Source organism: Haliotis asinina, chromosome 4 (genome assembly GCF_037392515.1).
Source record: "Haliotis asinina isolate JCU_RB_2024 chromosome 4, JCU_Hal_asi_v2, whole genome shotgun sequence".
Taxonomy (NCBI): Eukaryota; Metazoa; Mollusca; class Gastropoda; order Lepetellida; family Haliotidae; genus Haliotis; species Haliotis asinina.
The window spans coordinates 53,820,338-53,841,977 of record NC_090283.1 but is presented as its reverse complement, the minus strand read 5'-3'; the positions used below and the strand labels follow the sequence as shown (position 1 = coordinate 53,841,977).

General features: G+C 38.2%; 1 protein-coding gene across 1 annotated transcript; it reads right to left on the bottom strand.

Annotated features, from left to right (window-relative positions):
• Positions 1-338: 338 nt before the first annotated feature.
• LOC137281668 (transcription initiation factor TFIID subunit 6-like) lies at positions 339-21,456 on the bottom strand. Its single transcript, XM_067813056.1, has 12 exons — positions 21,222-21,456; positions 17,461-17,641; positions 16,176-16,262; positions 12,450-12,603; positions 11,138-11,364; positions 9,950-10,015; positions 6,863-6,940; positions 5,970-6,071; positions 5,332-5,456; positions 4,722-4,980; positions 3,250-3,429; positions 339-1,962 (listed from the first exon to the last, which is right to left on the bottom strand). Exons 2-12 carry the CDS (start codon positions 17,626-17,628, stop codon positions 1,507-1,509), a joined length of 1,902 nt encoding a protein of 633 aa, XP_067669157.1. The 5' UTR covers positions 17,629-17,641; positions 21,222-21,456; the 3' UTR covers positions 339-1,506.
• Between the last annotated feature and the right edge of the window lie 184 nt (positions 21,457-21,640).

The following is a 21,640-nucleotide window of genomic DNA, read 5'->3' as shown; positions in this document are numbered from 1 at the left end:
TGAATTAATCTTTTCAAAATCCAAAGCAGTCTTTCCGGTGTAATATTAATCTAATTTGTTAGGTTTCAAAAGCAGTTAAGACCTGAAACTTTTCAACTCAATCTAACTATAAGGTACTTAAGGTTCATATTGTTAATAGTGAGTGAGTTTAGTTTTACGCCGTACTCGGCAATATTCTAGCTATATGACAGCGGGCTGTAAATAGTCGAGTGTGGACAAGACAATCTTGTGATTAACAACAAAGATATGGAAACTGAAGACGTGTCAACAAAGTCGGTGAGTCTGACCACCCGATCCCGTTAGTCGCCTCATAAGACAATAATCACATCATCAAAAACTGACATAATGATAGAGTTTTATGTCTAAATATTACCTATACATAATGTGAATGCTAATAACACAAGACATCTGTGACCAGCATGTTTTATATATATATATATATGATGAAGATAATGATGTATGCATTTGTGGTCTACATTAATTCTGTTTCTCATTACATAAACACAAGCTGAAAACACATCAATGTGTAACACCTTGTATAGAATGTCAACGTGGATGAAATTTACAAAAAGATATGATTCATGTCAAATGATGATCACAGATCTTGAGTTTGGTGAAAGTCAGAAGCACTGCCTGGAACTTGGTCAGCATCTGATAACCAGAGTATGTATAGAAAATTATACTTTACCAAAAGAGGTCTAAACTCACAGCTTCAGGAGGCATTCAGCACTGTTTAAGCTGCCAATTTCTATCCCACCAAGTTGATGCAGATTATTACAAGACTACACAGTTTTCTGCAGTGCTGAATGTTTCGTCAGTTTTCTGCAATGCTGAATTTTCAACTTTCTGCAAAGCTGAATGTTTCATCAGCTTTCTGCAATGCTGAATGTTTCATCAGCTTTCTGCAAAGTTGAAATGTTTCGTCAGCTTTCTGCAATGCTGAATGTTTCATCAGCTTTCGGCAATGCTGAATGTTCAAATTTCAGCAATGCTGAATGTTCATCAACTTTCTGCAATGCTGAATGTTCATCAGCTTTCTGCAATGCTGAATGTGTCATGAGCTTTCTGCAATGCTGAATGTTTCATCAGCTTACTGCAATGCTCAATGTTTCGTCAGCTTTCTGCAATGCTGAATGTTTCATCAGCTTTCTGCAATGCTGAATGTTCATCAGCTTTCTGCAAAGTTGAAATGTTTCGTCAGCTTTCTGCAATGCTGAATGTGTCATCATCTTTCTGCAAAGTTGAATGTATCAATGACTTCCTGCAGTGTTGAATGTTTCATCGGGTATGCTGATCCTAAGAGAATAACAGGCTATTCCTTAATGACACAGTTGGAATGGCTGTGATAAGAGAACCATAGGTGATCCATTTATGGTTTCAGAATCAACAGCCAAGTCTCCTCTGTGTCAGTGTCATATCAACTACCCATGAAAATAATCCTGTTCAGAATGTGATAACCCACACATTTCATCCACTTGGATCAGTTTCTTCGACATCTTAAACCCTTTATGTATCTCTCTGTTCAGGGTCCTTCTTTACAGCAAATGAAAAGTTCGAGCCTTGACCTCCAAACACACTTTTGACGCCAAGATCATCTGAAGCACCTGGGGTCAACACCTGACCTTGCTGTGACCCTGACCCACCAGGGGGCAAGGACATGACCACTATTTTCTGTGGAGTAGTTCTAGGCACAGTGTTTGTGTTAGCTCCTTGTGCTGTGGTTACCAGTTTGACTATTGTAGGGGCTGACCCAGCACTGCCACTGTTGATGGTGATGTTCTGTGATGAAGGGGTGGTGGAGCGAGGCTGAGATGACACAATGACATACTTCTGCGATCCCCCTAGAGTAGGGGTAGCAGGTGTTCTGGGCACAGCCCCTGTTGGTGTGGGGAACCTGGGTGTGGTGGGGGTGCCTGGTTGGGATGTCGATCCGGATGATTGAATCAGTATCTGAGGCCGAGACTGTAAACACAGAAAATGAGGTTTCTTCATAACAATGTGAAATGAGCATATGACAGCAAGGAGTGTGGGAGTGTACTTTTACACTGCACTCAGCAATATTCCAACTATATGGTGGTGGTCCACAAATAACTGAATCTAGACCAGGCAATATAGTTATCAACAGCATGATGATCGATAGACACAAATAGGATACAATAACATGTCAATCAAGTCAGTGAGTCTGACTACCGGATCCCGTTAGTCACTTCTTGTGGCAAGATATGTCATATTTGGGATTTCACTTTCTCAGTAAAGTGCATTTTCTAGTACTCTTTTTTTTGGTTGAGTCTCATCATATTTGGGATTTGACTTTGTCAGTAAAGTACATTTTCAAGTACTTTTTTAGGGGGGTGGTTGAGTCCCATCCGGGATTCGAACCCGCACCCTCAGAGTCAGGCACCTAATCGCCAGCACACAAAGGCTTTGGCTGTGGGAGCCGTGCCAATTCACACTTATCAGAGGGGTACACAAAGTACACAGTCTAAACTACCAGTTGTCCGACTTTCATTTTTGTGGAAGTCGCTGTGGCTGAGCAGGCTAGGCGGCTTTGTGTGCTGGCAATTAGGTGCCTGACTCTGAGGGTGCGGGTTCGAATCCCGGATGGGACTCAACCACCCCCCTAAAAAAGTACTTGAAAATGTACTTTACTGACAAAGTCAAATCCCAAATATGACATATGCTGCGTTTGACCACTTTCTAAATGGCATCGCGAAATCACACCTCTAATGGCAGGCATGGGTTACTGAAGATCGATTCTAGAGGGTGGCAGGATCAAATGTCCAGTCACCTTGAAACATTAACATGCCATCTTAACGTCCCAGATTCCGACAGAGTGAGATTAATGCTGCTGTGAACAGGAATTTACATCACAGCATGGTGCTAATAATTACAGCAAACCAGGATTCGAACCCATGACAGCTCAAGGGATGCAACCTTTCACAACAAACTCTGCAGGGGCACCTCTGTGTCCAAAGACATATGCAAGGTGTGTCTGGGTTTAATGTAGTGGTTACAAAGAGACCAAATGTCCATACAATGGGTCATTTACCTGGATCATTTTATTGAAATATGACATGATAAAAGACATGAGTGAGGTGTATGGTATTCACAACCATATACAATATGGAGAAGGTGGTTTGATAGTAAACAAAAGTTTACGTATTGATATCCAAACTTCAGATTCCAGTCGCTGAGCTGACTCTTTTCGACTCAAGAATGTTAACGGCATGGTACTTCTAAATGACATACCTGCTGCAGCTGCACAGTTGGTCTGGCTGGGGTGACAGCGCAACTGCTGACAGTTGGCGTCTGTCTCTCCTTCAAGGTAGCATTGTACAGCAGTGCACCCACATACCCAAACTCACTGTTGTAGTCCTCTAGAGTCTCACTAGGAGACTTCAGGTTCTTCAATACAGGTGGAACATATTTCTGTGCAGGAAGAAAACAAGTTCTATGATTAAACTCTGGATAGCTTCTTCAGTTGTTGTTTAAGTTTAACTAATCAAGCATGAACCAGACAATCCAGTGATTGACATCATGAACATCAAGATACACAATAGTGATATGATGACACACTTCAACCATGTTGGCAGGACTGACCAGCCGAACCCCTTGTCGCTTCTTACGACAAGCATCGGTTGCCAAAGACCACACTGTACCGGAATTTTCAGGGGTTGTTCTGGAAAGTAATAACTGCCAATAGCTAGACAGCCGTACTAATCATTACAGCCATGTAATTGTGTTAGTGGTCAGGATGTATTTTCACAAGCATAGTACACTGAACATGCATGCCAGGGTCCTGTTGTACAAAACAATCCTCACATCTATGGTAAAGTATGGGAGATACGGTCCTCTTTGTACAAGGGCACCCTGACCATCGATTTCACAAAACACTCAGCTGTTCTATGGTTGCAACACTACACAGATTATACTATTAGGCTTCATATCCATAGTACAAATTGCCGTGACTTCAGGTAAAATTGACAGTCTACAAAACACGAGGAGGACGGGACAGAGGAAAATATCGAGTGAGTGAGCTTTGTTTTACACCATACTCAAGCAATATTCCATCCATATGGTGGCAGTGTGTAAGTAATTGAGTCTGGACCAGACAATCCAGGGATCAACAGCATGAGCATCGATCTGTGCAACTGGGAACCAATGACAAGTTTCAACCAACTCAGCGGGCCTGACCACCCGCTCCCATTAGTCGCCTCTTGTGACAATCATAGTTGCCTTTATAGCAAGGATCTGTTGCTGAAGGCTTATTCCACCCCTAACCTTCATTGATCAGAGGACAATGATTTATGCATATAATACTCTGCACGAATGCAGTTATACTGTAAATTACATTCATAACACTCATAACAAACTGACAAATAAAACAACTTGTTTTCAGTCTGACCACTCATGTGTTTTAGTTAAAATGCATATGACAAACATGGTAATAATGAACTATTTTTTGGTCTCTTTGAGTTCATTAAAGTGGTTTGTTATACTGAAGACCCAGGAGCCAATCCCCACATGGGTATAATGTTTGAAACACATTTCTGGTTTCTGGCCGTGATATTCTGAAATACTGCTAAAAGTGGCGTCAAATCAAAAGTCACTCAGTCACGCTCATAATAGCTTTAGTTTAATGTATTCGACAATAAATTTGTAAATAATTCATATGTAACTTCATGGATCAACAAATAATCTCTTAAAAGCCCTTCACTTACCGTTAACTGTTTCTTGATATGTTCTGCAGCAATCTTGTCAGCATTGTTAAGTATCGGACCCTCCAGTGCCATCCTCATCCTGTCTCCAAGCCCCTTGATGTGAGGCAGCAGGAATGTCTTTGTCACCTCTGGTCCCAGCTCACCCAACCCTGACAGGGCCCCATACTGTGTGGCCAGAGCAGATTTGTCTCCTAACAGTGCCTTGCTGAAAGTCTTGGTGATACGAGCTTGGATGTTGTTGGTGTTACTGCTGAAATTCCTGCAAATGAAGAACAGAGTTTCTATGGATATCAACTTCTTTATTAAGAGGTACACAAATGTACATGCAAACAGATATGAGGGAATTCATTCCTCGGTTAAATTCTCAGCCACAGTGAAGATAAAGGTGTGGTGAAACAGCTCTGACATCATTCAGCGTTCAAAATTACTGTATTGATATAGTGCGTGCATGCAAAAATTCATGTGCAAGGGAGATACTACTTATAAAACTGAGGAGCACAAAATATTCTGAAAAAAAAAAGACAAAAAAAACAACAACAACCCAAAACAACTATGTATTCTTGCTCTTTATCACTGTAAAGAAGCATAAATCCATCCCAATTCTCCTTACTTGCTGATTTGTGCCATGAGTCTGGATGCAAAGTCTCGAAGAGCCCAGTGATTGTCCACATCCGGACGTAGACACAGCTGTCGGCTCACAATACAAGTTGCTACTGCTGGAATTACCTCATGAAGCTGTGTGACAGGAAATTTGTATAATGCATTGTGAAAACTTATTGCAAATAGATGTACCTGTAGAAGTGAATAGGTTAATTAAAGGGAGATAACTTAGTCTAACCAGTTACTATAATGTCAGCCTAAACTTAATTCATGAATGGAATAAATATAGAAGTAATGCCATATTGAACAAGCTATGATTATCATGATATTAAGCTGACAAGGGATTACATCGTACAACGAAATACATGTAAGACATGCAGTGGTGTCACAGTACTGATTCACCTACAGAATGGGAAAAATTTGACACTGACAACGTGGAAAAAATATTTTGTTCACTGCAATTTTTATCACTGACTTTCAGCGCAGAGACAAAACCAAATAGTGAGCGCTCTTCTCTGATGAAACTCCCAAGCAAGACAATAGGACTTCAAGCATGATACCACTGGCATTCAACTGATGGACATCGACATTCACTGTTAAAATACACCTTTTTGTTAGATCAGATTTGTTGAACAGTTCTCAACTTACATATTTCTCCAAGTAGAGTGTTTGGTTGTCCATGAGGGACTTGACCATCCTCATCAGGTAGATGAGCAGGGCGAGGTTGTTCTGAACGACGTTGATTTTAACCTGTCAGAGGAGATAATTACAAACAGCAAATCAGAGATAAAGCTCCATACCAATCAGCAGAATTACATCTCTGTAACGCTGGTGTGATTGATTGAATAATCTACCAATCAATCGATCTTGTTTGCATCAGTTTTTATTGATGAATACTTCACTAAGGCTGCATAAAAAAAATACAATGTTTCTTGAGCACATTTCTTTCAAAAGTAATGAGGGCGGTTGCACTTTCTTAAAACATTTTTTATAGAAAAAAGTAATGCTGGTGGAACACATTTTAATTTCTTCTGATCAGAACTACAACTTGGGATGTTTAGCACGCGTTAATGAGTTATAGATTCAGTCACACTCATTCTTACAGACACTCATTCTCATAGTGGCCTACTGGATGATAGGCCATGTCAAAAGAAATGCCTGAGAACCATTGCAATTTTATTATCTAGCCTAAATATTATAGCTACATAAATGCTGTGTACATTAGTGAAGCAGTGAGAAGCTACATATTTTAGCCATAACAAAATGCCTAGTTGACCGAGCTACAGTGAAGGCTGAGCTCCAAGTAGAGTCAGAGCAAGGGCCATTTGTTAGTTTCTTTCAGGTTGATCTGCCTGAACTTACTTCCATAAAACACAGATTGAAGTAGAGGTCTATTAGGTATGTTGGTAAGCACTAAAGTTGCACTACAGGTCACATTTCAGATAAACTGAAATAGCTTACGATATGGAATATATATTCAACAATTTCATGATATTGGTTGCAAAGTTTCTGTTCTAACTCTAGGACTATGTTGTACTCACCCCCTCTGATATGAATGTACTGAACCGAGGCAGCATCTGATGTAGGCCAGGATCTGTGGCAAGACTCTGTAGGGCTTCCTAAAAAATACATGCAGATGAGGGTATATGGTAGAAACATAGCTTGCAACTCTTATGACAAGATCTGACTCTGGACTCAGAGCAGTGGGTAGCCTAGTGGGTAAAGACTTTGTTCGTCAAGCCGAAGACCTCAATTCAATTGGTGCAATGTGTGAAGTCTGTTTGTGGTGTCCTCTGGCATGATATTGCTGGAATATTGCTAAACCATACTCACTCATTCTGAGCACCAGGTACCTGTCAGCATCGAGATTCAAAAGTATCATGATTGTATCTCCATTCCTATATCTGATTATGATAAATTCCTTTAATCTTTTCCTGTCTTCTTACGACATTTCAGTCTGATTCAAAAGGAAATTATCCTAAATATAGCTATCACATAGATGACAAACTGGAATCTACTAAAAGTTGAGTCGCGCCTGGATGAAAGACAGACTTGAGCACTGAAGCTGCAACCTGGGGGTTCCACTACACTATATCAGAATCAAATGCTCCCTGAGTGCGGACTATATGGAAACAACTCAAATGGACAGAGGCCTGTGACAGCTGTGATTGGATGAAATAGTGTAAGATGGTTCTGGGTTTTAAAAGCAACATCATCCAGTAATTAAAAGTGACCACAATTTTAAGTATTTAGTGCTGTTATTTTTATCACCATGACTTATGCTTCTGTAGGTGACATTTGGTGTGGAATGGAGGGTTGATGTGTTCCGCTTCCTGTGCTCTGGAAAATCGTCAGACAAGTTGGACAGAATTTGTGTTTTATTGTAGTATAAAGGCCGGACTGTACCCCTATGTACATGGAATGGCTGTTGATAGCCTGGATATTTTCTTAAAAAATATAGGGTTACTATAGAAGTCTATAGGAAAACACTTGGTGTCATGTAACCTGGGGATGACATGTGATGACATGGGTTATGACGTGGGTTTTGACATGTATTTGTTTCAACTTCAACATTAAAAACATGCAAAATTCACAACCAAGATCCAAAAGATCACACGCTAAGCTTTGTAACAGTGTCGACTCAAGTAAGTCACTAGTGACATGAAAAATCACATTTTTAAAAGACAAATCAGAAAGTGGATTTCATATCTGAAAATCAGAGAAACTGATCAAAGTTGTTGGCATCTCTGCTATCCAGTCATATTAAATTCATGCATGGGAGAATAAGGACTAACAAGCCAGGAGACTGTTTTACCTAAACAAAGGTATGACATCATATCAATCGTACAATGGATTTTGTATTTGAAAATCAGAGAAACTCTGCCAAAAATCGGAGTTGTTGGCATCTCTGCTATCCAGTCACATTACATTCATACATGGGAGAATACAAAGGACTGGCAAGCAAGGAGACTGTTTTACCTAAACAAAGGTATGACATCATATTTGTATTCACTGTATGAAAATGGAGGTATACCATGAACACACAAACCAGGTACCTGAATCTCCTTGAAATAACCCAAATTAATTAATTATATCAGAGAAAATCTCAAAGTGCCTGTTGAAGGTTGACTCGTTGTTGATAGTGCATGGTTGTGGGTGTGACATATTTCATGACATTTACTAATGGTGAATTTCCAGTATATTGATAGATTTAGGCTCATTCTTTCCTTGATATATGACATTATTATCCTTAAACCACAATATATCAAGGGTCTAATGTAAACATTTGCTAAACATTTTTCACCAAAAGGGAAGCAACCCAGCACAGCACCTAACAAGACTGGGCTGATCATGCCTCCATTTTGTCTGTACTTAAAAAACAACAGTGACATCACTCTATTTTCACTTTTTTCCATTTTTTTGTAACATTCCCTACTTTCTCCTGCCATCACTGAATATGATCATAAAACAGGACATTATTGATAATTTACAACATGAAGTGCCGACACCCGATTTCGAACCCATAACCCTTCGCTTATTGGCTTGGCAGTTTTATCCACTAGGCTTCGAAGGATGGTTTTGAAGAGGGAAATTGTTTCTCAGTATGAACTTGGTATCAACCGTGTGTTTCTTGCAGAACGTGTAGTGTGGGTAGAGCATGAGTAGCACATGCGAGGTACGTGCATTGTGCGTGCAAGGTGAGGCGTCGACTGCTGTCTCACCCCAGTTGATTTCATCAGTGAACACCAAATACTGACATTATATCTAAATATATTATATATGTATATTTTTGGTCAGTTTACAAGTTGGATATAACATGACTCATGCGCATTAATGAAAAGTATCTCCTCTTGGGAAATGTCTCACAATGTAAGGGATGTTATGCAAACAATAAACAATTACACTGTACCAGACAGTACTGGGATTCAAACAAGTATTGTATCCCCAGTCAAGAACCACGATACACATACAAGCAGTAGATTTTTTACATTATTATTGCAAACATACTACTCATCAAAAGTTTAGACTCACTTGTGTAAATGCAGTCATTTACTTGATCAAATGTTCTAAACCAGTCTTTGCAAAATACTCCATACTGTTTACAAGTACTGTTTACATATGAACTTTTGTACTGTGAAATGAATATGTAATGTTGAAAAGCGTTTTGTCAACAGTTCAATGACTTACACAGCTCAGTGATATTTGTCAAATTCTTAACAAAAGTTTACATCAACCCAAGCTATTCACATGCATGATATTTTCACATGCCTTTCAGCAAATTGATGCATGATACTCATGCAATTCATCTGAATAAAGTTTACAACTGGTTCTCCAAACTAGTGGAGAAATTCATCTTTGATGAAACCACACACATATACATAACATGCAGTGAATGTTTCATGCGAGTCTAAACTTTTGATGGGTAGCTCAAGTCTTCATCAGTAAATTCTCAATAGCTGAAAGTTAGGGCTCTTATTCTCGAAACGTTCATAGCCCTAAGAATTCGTAACTTTGATCGTAGCCAATGTGGTGAGAGTGGGCGTAAGAAGTTTGTAAGGCTACGAATGTTTCGAGAATAGCTAGCCTGTTTGTTTACTTTAAATCATGTTTGTTCCTGAGCCACTTACCGATCTTCTTGCTTCGTCAGGTCCCACACAGGCCTCAGTGATTTCCTTGTAATATAACTGCTGCTCCTGTAAAAACAGACATTGTGAAGCTTCAATACTGTCTGGAGCTTCTTTTAAAGGAAACATTGCCACAAACTGCATGGGAAGTTTGTTTTCCACATACACTTGGCAGTTGTGTTTGAGAGTTTGAATCAAACATGGTGCTGGTGTGTTTCAACACAGTTTTAGCAGATTTTGACAATGTTTCATTTTATTCAAACTAATCAGTTGTTTCAATGCATATTCCAACATGTTTAAGAACCCATAAAGCACGCGAGAAGCTGTACATGTATTTATCTCATACTATAAATGACCTCACCATGTTTAAGATTATATATGACTATCAGATTTTAGGGTGTTCCCATACCATTTGTTTGTGGTATAGACTGATCAGTCATAACATCTGACAGTGGAATATATGAAGATTTTCTGTCTGACACAATGTGTTTCCATAAATCATGTTCCCTTATAGTCTTGCCTTCTCCAGCCTGCAGAAGATTCAGTTCTAAGAAACTGGAACCCTGCTCAAACAATGATCCTTCATGCTCTGATCCATGGAGGGCGGTGGGGTAGCCTTCACTCATAACACCGAAAACCTGAGTTTGATTTGGTGCAGCGTAAAACCCAAACTAAGTCAAACACGTATGGACTTCTAAAAAATTAACTACTTTAACCATTTTGCTAACAATTCCAAATGTCTTTTTGCCTACCCTTAGATCTTGCTGCTTACTCCAGTTGCAAGATGATTGTCACAACCTCTTCTTGATTACTCCATTTCCAATGGACAACTCTCATCCCTTTTCACATTAATTTTGAGCACAGAAAGAATGGTTGGGTAGCCTAAGTAGTTAGCTCATGAATCCTGCCTATTTGACGCGAAATTTGTAAAAGACTCTAAAATTATTATGTGATTCAAGCCTGAAGCATGTGTTAATAGTGAACCTCACAATTCCCATGACTCCCATTTTGTAAAGGTTTGTATAAAAACCCTGGTCTAAGTGTTCACTTGTCCCACTGAAGACCCAGATTTGATTGCCCACAAAGGTATTTCTGGTGTCCCCCCCAACCATGAGACAGCTGGAGTATTGCTAAAAGCGGCATAAAACCACTCTTGGTCGGTCGGTCGGTCGGTCGGTCGGTCACTCTTACCACTGACAGCTCATGCATGGACAGATTCTTCAGTTTCACCATCTCAGCTCCACCCTTCATCTTGTGTTTGGCTTTGCCTCCTTCTGGCTGTGCTTTGGGCTTGAGGACCTTGTCAATGGCTGTCTTGATGTTTGTGTCCAGACTTTCGATCTTCAACTGCTCCTTGGTGGCTGGAGGAGGGTTCTCCGGAATGGATGGCTGGACTCCGTCAATACTCAACCAATGTGCTGAATAAACAGTCATAGAAAATCACTGAGAACAAATTTTAGAATTTCACCTGACTTATTACTTTGTTTCAACTAACACTATACTGTAAAGTTTCAAATAGTGACAGTTTCTCAAGAATGATTACAAGTCATTCAAAATTAATCAATTTGTAGTACAGCAGAATACTTTTATAATGAACACAGATATAACGAACTGACGGCTATAGCAAACTGTTTTAAAATTCCCGAATAAACCACTATATGTTATCATATAAAAAAGTCGTGAATAACGAATTCTCTATAACGAACTTACCGGCTAAAGCGAACTGATTTGCAATCCCCGCGTGTCCCAGATAACACGAATTAACGGTGTGAATAACGAACTGAGCGAACACAATCAGTGTCATTGCCACTTAGCGATGCTCACTTTGAAATCCTCAACAGTTCCAGATAAGACTAATTAATGGTGTGAATAGCCAATTAAGCAAATTCAATCAGTGTCAGTTAGCGGCGCTCACTTTGAAATCTGACCAATAAGTTAGACGTCAAAACACACTCCAGTTTTTACACCCATGTGAAGTTGTAGTTTGCATTATTAACCAATCAGATTGCCGGAGGCCGTAAAGCCCGTCACTACTATGGGCTTACCTACTTATGTATACTTCTGGCACAGCAACTCGGTCTTTGTCGATTTAATAGAAAACGACAAGTGCATCCCCTCAAAAGGCCTGTGTACATGCCTCCCACACACAACAGAAATGTGGACAGAAGCTTTTGATACTCGTGAGACTTTTAAAATACAATACATTCAATGACGAGTGCGTAGTGACGAGTGACCTGTGTAAGATTACTGACTTTGTAGTGAAAAGAATGCAACATGAATGAATGTACGAATAAACTGAGTAGGAATGTGTTGTTCTGTATAGTGCGTTTTACTGTTCTTTCAATGGAGTTTCGCGAATAGCGAACTACGGATATAATGAACAAATTTCAGTGGTCCCTTGTAGTTCGTTATAAAAGCATTTTACTGTATTTAATTTGGTCACTAGATGACTGCTTTACATGAAAGTTAAAACGATCGCTGCATTATATGGCCAGGTTCTCACCTTTAAGCGTAACTTCTAGTGGTATTTTGGGCAGCTGACTATTTATGACCTCTTGCAGGTCCAGCTCCTTCTCCTCATTGAAATGAAGCTCTCGGCCACCGCCACTAGCAAATCTGAACGGGATCAGGTCAGGACAATGGAAGCCATATAGAGGCTGCAACACAGAGCAATAGAACATGCTGTAAAATCATTTTGGTTAACATGAGATGATTAAATGACTCAAAATAGGAGATGAGGGATTCATTAAATGACCATTAAGACAGGTATAATAGAACTAACAACACTGTTCTGAAGGTTTAGTGAAGTTGTAAATGTATCTAATCAACTAAATGTGATAACACTTACTGTCTGTGAGGAACTAAACGTGATAAGAATTATTTCTAATAAGCAACTGAAGGATTAAATATGATAACACTTATGCGTAAAAACGAATGTGTGAAGTACTGATTAAGTGTTCAAACTTTTTGTTGATGAATTTCTAAGAATTTAACTAAATTTACTAACTCCTAATATCTAAATGCTACCTCTGCTAATGTTCAAACCCCGACTAATACCAAACTAATCTAACCTCGAAATATCTAACTTCGAACTTTCTTTAGTATGAAAACCCAACTGATTGTCTAAACTAAAATATAAACCTATAAACTCAAAACGTCTGTAGTCTGTGATGTTGAAAAACCAACTAAAAAATGTTTTACATTGAATCTGAGATCCTGTACAGTTCACTTGCAGGTAAATCTTGTGCAGTCAGTGTCTATGATATAAGCGAAGTTCCTACGAATGTTTGTTATTCTATAAACACTAACTGAATGAGATGCGTTTTTGTGAACACTCCCGAACAAACACTAATGCAATATCCTTTACAGTTACCATCATCTCTCACCCTGTGTTAGACTCTGAATTACTGACGTCCTTGCAATATTTTGAAAACACTTATTCTTCTACAAATAGGCATTAATAAGCGAATTCATTGCATTCATTGTACCATCAATGTTTATCAGTGTGCTAAGTAATTTTGACTGCATACACTTAGAAGACGAATTCGAGGAATTTGAGGTTCCACAGTCACCAAGCAATCTTACTTACTGCCATGTTGGGATGCTGGTGACACAAGTTACCAGCATCACCTTAGGTACAGTGCATTTGTTACTCTTGGTGTGTGAAAATAGAACAATGTTACATAATAGTTTCTGAAACAACTATTTCACGATTGATAATAAAACATCAAATTTTAGGTCCTGCTGGGTACAGACCATGTGTCTTATTTATGTTTTGCTCACTTATCCTTATTTCAAGTTACTTAATCTGTTATCCTATCAAATCATTAGAATCTCAGGTCAAGTCATTAAGACACAAGTCAAGTCATTACGACACAGGTCAATGTGATATGACACTCGTGTGACGTACGAGATTTGTATGCAACTACCCATATGTTGGCCACATGGGTAATGAGCGAGTGATTGAGTGAATTAATGTGATCAGGAATGAGATCTCGTAAGAGATCATTACCGAGTTGAGTCTATTTGCAAATGATGTTTCGGCTCAGCATATATAAAATTTAGGTCATTACCATAATTCAGCCACTAATGACATTGACATTAAAATAAAAATAATCTGTGACTAATCAATATCGATGTTTCTATGAAGTAACCAGGGATTCAACATTTTGTTTAGAAGCCCATTGCCACAGGGCAAGTGACTTCAAGAGAATAACTTGTCCTGACTAATTTTCCATGTGTCCCAGACGTCGGGCGATGGGATTTTTTAACCCCCGAACACATTAGTAAATGTGTAGTCCAAATCTTTTGCATGTAATATTTTCATTACAATCACAACTCATTTCAAAATATATTGGCTCTTTCGATGTTGTTGTTTTAAGGTACCTTTTGAATTTAAGTAGATCAGCATCTATGCATCCATGTGCATTTATGTGTTTTTATCAGTTTTTGTGCAACAAACGCAGGTTTCTGAGTTAACACGAACAGTGCTTCTCTGTAACAAACATGTCATTGTCAGTTGCCTTACTTAGAGATATAAATATAACATGTAACAGTCACTATACCTCTGAGGGTAACTGGCAAAGAACTCTTCCTTTCATTACAGACAGATCAAAGATATTTGTTAGATTTATATTGTTTTTCAAATTTATTTGATATGTTTTCTTCCAAGAACATAGGGTGTCTTTGGCATAATGATACTGTCTTTCATAAAACAAGTCTAGAAATTAAATGTATGATCATTGTCTGAAATCACTCAGAAATATCAACATGTTCTCTTCAAATCAACTTCAGTGCAATAATTTTTGAAGGAACACAGTTGAAAGTACTAAGAGATTTAATTTTTCATCTGATACAGTGTAGAACAGATATATTTTTAAAAAAATACAATTTCAGAACTGATTTTTTAAGTGTTAGTAACAAAATAACATGTAAGGTAGATTTTACAATGCAAAATCTTTACATATCCAGGGGTTAAAAAATCCCATCGCACAACGCCCGAGACAAGTGAGTTTTCATTTTGGGCAATCAAATAATGGTATCTTACTACTAGATAATTTCCACTTATGGTTTCAAACTTCAAAAAATCTTGGATTTCATTTCATATTTGCTCAGAATGAAGCTATTAAAGTTCACAATAACAATAAAATAGAGCTAGTAGAGAGTGAAATTATCACTCTTCGATAAAAAGACAATAAACGTTAACATCACGCATGATGTCATAAAATCGTGGCAAGTGGAAAATTAGTCAGGACAAGTTACTTTCTTGAAGTCACTTGCCCTGTGGCAAGTGGCTTTTCAAAAATGTTTTTGAGAAATGTTATCTTTAAGAAAAATGTGAATATTACTGTTGTGACAAGATAGACATTGTGTCTTTATCCTAATTAGTTTAATTAGTCTACCCCAAAACATTGGATATAATTAAGCCTCAAATACTATTGATGTGTGAACCTTATCAATGATGCTTGCCATTGGTGAAAACAGAGACTGATGATTTTGTATTTACATTATGTTGTTTTCTGTACACCAGATAGCTTCAACTTTTAACAATGACTCATATCATGCATCTTGCTATGATGACATTTAAAAAAAACAAGTGTCATAACAAAACATTGATAAAATGAATCTCATTGTCAATTTCAAATTCAGTATGTCTTTCAAAAGATCACACTTCTGTTAAGAATGATTTACATGTAAAATATCTGGGTTGCCAAGATACATCGATACTTTTCCTAAGACAATACAATCAGATTAGGACAAACTATATGGATCAGCTGCTTCTTTGTTCAGGTGGAGCGAAGTTTCAATATAAGAAGCTGTATCGTAGCGTCGCTTCACCTGAATAAAAAAAGTTGCTCATCCACAAAGTTTATCCTTATCTGTTTCACCAACTTCTGACCATGCCACTCAAAGAAGCGATACAATCATCTATCCATTCAAAACTGTCCTGATATTTAGTTTTGAAAGTATCGATTTAAATATGTTTATGTTTCATTCTAATATCATGGCAAATTAGAACTTTTTAATCTCTGAGAACAAAAAGTGTCATTTTTTTCATGGACAGTTGTAAACTCTGAAATATTAATGTTCAAAATGTAACTAAATTTATGAAATAATGCCAAGAAAACAGGAATTGTGACATGTATTGAATCGTTACATGGGTATCATGATATGTGTCAATTCATGAAACTTATGTATCGCGACATTCTTAGAAAAAATACCTCCCTACCTCAATGTTCTTGACCTGCAGTGCCTGGTCAAAGTCCCATGTGGACAGTTTCCGTCTTTTACCATGATGCATGAACTTAACAGCTTCCTGAAATGGAACACTGAATCATGAAAGCAGAATACTGGAATAACGTAGAAAATATTTGTAAAAAAATATACAATATGTTAACTATAATGAACACATGATATCAACTGATCTATATTTGACAGAACAGAAGTAAAAATGTTACGCCCTTCAAACATAGTGAGAGTGAGTGAGTGAGTGAGTTTAGTTTTACGCCGCACTAAGCAATATTCCAGCTATATGGTGACAGTCTGTAAATAATCGAGTCTGGGCCAGACAATCCAGTTACCAACAACATGAGCATCGATCGGCGCATTAGGGAACAGTTGACATGTGTTAACAAGTCAGAGAACCTGACCACCTGATTCCATTAGTCACATAGTTACACCTGATTAGCATAGTCACCTTTTATGGCAAGCATTGGTTGCTCGTATTCTACCCCGGGACCTTCATGGGTCCCTTCAAACATAGGTTTATCAACACACACAATAATGCTTAAAGAAATTGGCAAAAGTTTAAAAGGAGAAAAATGTCATTTAAAGTTAGTAAACATCATTAATGTTGAAAAATGTCCCATACGGGCAAATTAAATGAAGCAAAATATAGAGCTTCATATCCTATTTTAAGAGGTGTTACTAGAAATAAGATTTCATCTTAATTAAAATTATCAAATTATTAAAATTAATTAAAATTTCATCTAAATACACAAAATAATACTTTAAGAAAAAGGCAGTGTTCATGAATAGTGTCTGACCCTCTGACAAATCTGGCAGATTCGCCAGTGGTCAGATAGAAATCACCAACCCGCCAGCCCCAGTGTCTGACTGAATATGTCACAATGTCTTTGCGTGAAGTTGTTATTTGCGGCATGTGACACTTGTTTGCTGTTTCAATGCCAATTACAAGAAATGTTAAATCTGAAATGCTGCTTTAAATTTATTCTGTGGGTCCTGTGAATTTTCAGTGGGTCAGACAGACATTTGAAACTTACAGGACCCAATGTCCTATTACTGTGAAACACCATTGTGAACACTGAAAAGGTGAAAGGTTGAAAGTAGGAATACATGATTAAACTTCCATAAAACATAATTTATGTTGAAAAATATCACATATGGGAAAATTCCATGAAGAAACATACACATTTCCAGAGGTCTCACCAGAAACAAGACGTTTCAACTAAATGAAAGTGCATTTCTTAACTAACCTATTGTGTTATCCCTACCTGGATTATTTGCTTCATCCTGTATGTACAATCCTCTGCCAGCTGGGATGCTGCCTCGTCAGCAAGCCCCGAAACACCCACTGACTCGGCGATGGTCTTCATGGACTCTACGGTAAGATGGCTGCTGACCTTCCCTTCTTTTCCATCCTTGGAGCCACTTTTTGACATCCTGATGCTGTGTCTGAAAAGAAAAAACACATGAACAGGTGTTTGATGATGCATAATGGCTGTCAGCACCAAACACTGAGACAATCATTTCTTTCATGCCATCCATCTCCACAATGAGTGACCTATGATGTTGACAAGCCTAAAAACATCAAGCACAACTGAGATTTAACTGAGTGAGTGAGTTTAGTTTTATGCCGCACTCAGCAATATTCCAGCCATGTGGTGGCGGTCTGTAAATTATCGAGTCTGGACCAAACAATCCAGTGATCAACAACATAAGCATCAATCTGCGCAACTGGGAACCAATGACATGTGTCAACCAAGTCAGTGAGTCTGACCTTCCGATCCCTTAGTCGCCTCCTATGACATGAATAGTCGCCTTTTATGGCAAGCATGGGTTGCTGAAGGCCTTATCTACCCTGGGGCCTTCATGGGTCCCATCTCCAATGCAACATAGGTCATATTTGGCGTTGTGTAATCATGCATCTCCACAGTGAGTGAGAGAGCGAGTTTAGTTTTCGCCCCTTTTAGCAATATTCCAGCAATATCATGCCAGGGCACACTAGAAATGGACTCCACACATTGTACTCATGTGAGGAAATCGAACCCTGGTCCTTGGCATGACAAGTGAATGCTTTGACCACTTGGCTACCCCATAGCCCCGAGTGAGTGAGTATGGTTTCCACCACCTTGAGCAATATTCCAGCAGTTACGGACACCGGAAATGGCCTTCACACATTGTACCCACTTGGGGAACCGAGCGAGCGAATACTTTCACCAATGAGGTACCCTACTGCCCCATTCATCTTAACAGTTGTCCCCCACATAAAGAAAGCTTTGAGAATTTTTAGCTATTAGCATTACAAGAGAACTTACATTACTACAGTAAAAGAGCTGGGTTTAACACCAGTTTGGACAGTATTGCAATTTTCTCACAGCATGTCAGTTTGAAAGACTTTCTTTGGTGCTGAGACCACAGGCCCTTTACACAGATTATTACATATCAGAGACAAAGGAAGCACCTGTAAAATCAGAACTACAGATGACAATAAAGGCAATGACTGCCATTGGCAAATTCAATATGTGAAGTGATCATGGTGATAGAAACTTATTCTGCAATTTAAACACCCAGAAATGTGTACTTTCGAAGATTTTAGTTATTGATTAAGTATGAAAAAACATCGGTTGCTTAAACTTAACAAGTGACTGAAAATTCCCAGAAATATTTGGGGGGGGGAGATTTCTTTTGTGATCATCATAAAATGGACATTCTCAAGTGAAGCGGACCTCAAATTCTATCACAGGAACAACACAAATAAGACATAATCACTGATCTCTTGATAATTGTAATTTATGACTATGTTTAATATGCAATGAAAGTACAAAGTGATCCATGGCTTTGACATTGGCCAAGTGGTTGGAACAACAGTATGATTGGTGATGCAGCTCAGGGATGATTTGACTTTGATGAAACCTATGAGCATGATGTTGACAAACCTAAACACATCAAGCACAACTGAGATTTAACTTAGCGAGTGAGTTTAGTTTTACGCCGCACTCAGCAATATTCCAGCCATATGGTGGCGGTCTGTAAGTAATCGAGTCTGGACCAGACAATCCAGTGATCAACATCATAAGCATCAATCCGTGCAATTGGGAACGATGACATGTGTCAACGAGTCAGCGAACCTGACCACCCGATCTCGTTAGTCACCTCTTACGACAAGCATAGTTGCCTTTTATGGCAAGCATGGGTTGCTGAAGGCCTTTTCTACACCCGGACCTTCATGGGTTGAGATTTAACTGAGATTCATATCACTGATCATGTGTTTCTTACATGGGAGACAAGTACTGCATCCATTTTGCTGCATCCATTGTCAGTTTTTATGCATATAAATATAAATCACAGATTAAGCAGCTCTCAGGGAAGCTACCATATGATTCACTGCCCCTTCTCTCCAAATTAAGTAGAATGCATTTAGATTTCAATAATGAATCAAAAAGTTACAATGAATTTATGCAGCATTGCATTAGAAAGGACTCTCATGCCCCCCACAGTCCAAACCCTATGGAGTTGTGTCCCTTGAGTTCTCTTTCACTGTTTGTGCATGGTGTTTTGATGTAATGGGGTGGGGGTCCTTTCACTTTCAGATGTCTGTCTGACCCACTGAAAATTCACAAGACACTTTGAATAAACAATTAAACATACATTTCAGATTTAACATGTTCCAAAAGATTTATCATCAGCCAACAAGTGTGACGTGTCTCAAAGTCATTGTGAAATATTCCAGACACTGGAATTGTAGACTTCCATCTGTCAGTGAATCTACCGGATTTGCCCCTGGGTCAGACGCTATTTGTAAACACTGCTCTTTATGAACATCCTGTAGGGAAACTTCTGATTACAACTAGTTTTGCAAACACTAACAATACTGTGTACTAAAGTTTTCAATGTATGGAACAACTGTTGGCAAGTATTTTCTTTTAGGAAGCTGCATACACACCAATATATGCAACACAGGCCAAAATGGTAAGATGTTCACCTGTATATCCCCTAAATTTTAACGATGAGGAAATATATATTATCCAGTAATATGATTTCACTAGAGGGCATAATGTTTCATGGTTAGGTTAGTGCTTGCAAAATAAAGTTTAGGGAGAACAAAGGTGGAAGTTCTTCTGCCAATATATTGTTTCTCTTTTGTGAAGCTCTTTCACTTGAGTTTCAAGGAATCTCTATCTTAATTCCTGAATGGAAATGTACAGAGCCATTACCTAAATTCAAGGAAAACCTTGATTTGTGGATTGCTGCAATAATAACACCAGCTCATAAACTAAGTCACAACTGATGTCACAAAGCAGTACTTTTGATGTACATTCAATGCCACACCTCGCTAAAAAAAAATGTTCCCAATCTCTGATTGCAAACGGTTTCCGTAAACAAACATATCATTCACAAGTGGAATATTAGGCATTTTCAGTTTGCAGAATCAATGAATAAAATAATCACTGCATATACAAACTAAAATCATGCATTTAAAATATTAATTCTGCCACACTTCCGTTATATCCATGAATAAAGGTTACGCAAGAGTAACTTTTCATTCATTTATGTATGAATGTATTATGTACTATAGGACTGTGGCCTCTTCAGTAGGGAATAAAGTTTGGTTTGTTTGTTAACTTTTCCAGGAAATGAGGATAAGTTTTGAGTTGTAGTGAATTCTTGAATTATTTTGAAAGGGTGGTAAATTAAGTTTTCTTCACAACTAACTAGACATACAGCAATGCCACTAACCACTTCCTTACACTAGTTACAGGCAACCTCTAATGTCAATCTGCTGAGTGCAATATTTTTTCAATAATCCTAAAGTTACTATTACTTCAAACCTTTCACCGGTATCAATCTTAATCAGTAACACTTTTATGACTTAAAATAAAGCTATTATCCTATTTTCCAGGGAAAACTATTGTAGGACTCGTAAAGTGAAAAAGAATAACCATCAAGTATAATCGGATTGAGGATGCAGGTGGAACCTTTCCATCTTGAGAGAAGTTAATAAAACTCAAACAAGTAAACAGTAAACACGTACTGCGTTTCAGGTTTTCACTTCCACCACTCAAGGATGGCTTCCTCGGGTGTGTATTTATGTTCTAAAGGTGTAATGGAAACTTCATGAAGCTGTCTGGGCTTTTAATCACGACTTTCATTTAACGTCCTTATAACTGCAAGCGAAATTCACTGGACGCCTCTATACACGACCTCTCTGCAGACGCCATTTGTCGTCCGTGAACTATCGGAAGTGGATTTTGTTAGCGGGATTTGGAAATGCTGCTTATGTTACAACTTATTACATTGTGTGATAATTAGAAGGAAGGAATGTATTTGATTTAAAATTTCTACAACAAATAATTATAGTTATCATATAACTCATAATAATCTGTTTGTGTTTATAAGTTTAATAAATATTTATACTATTTATATTAATGTTTTATCACAATATAACGAAAT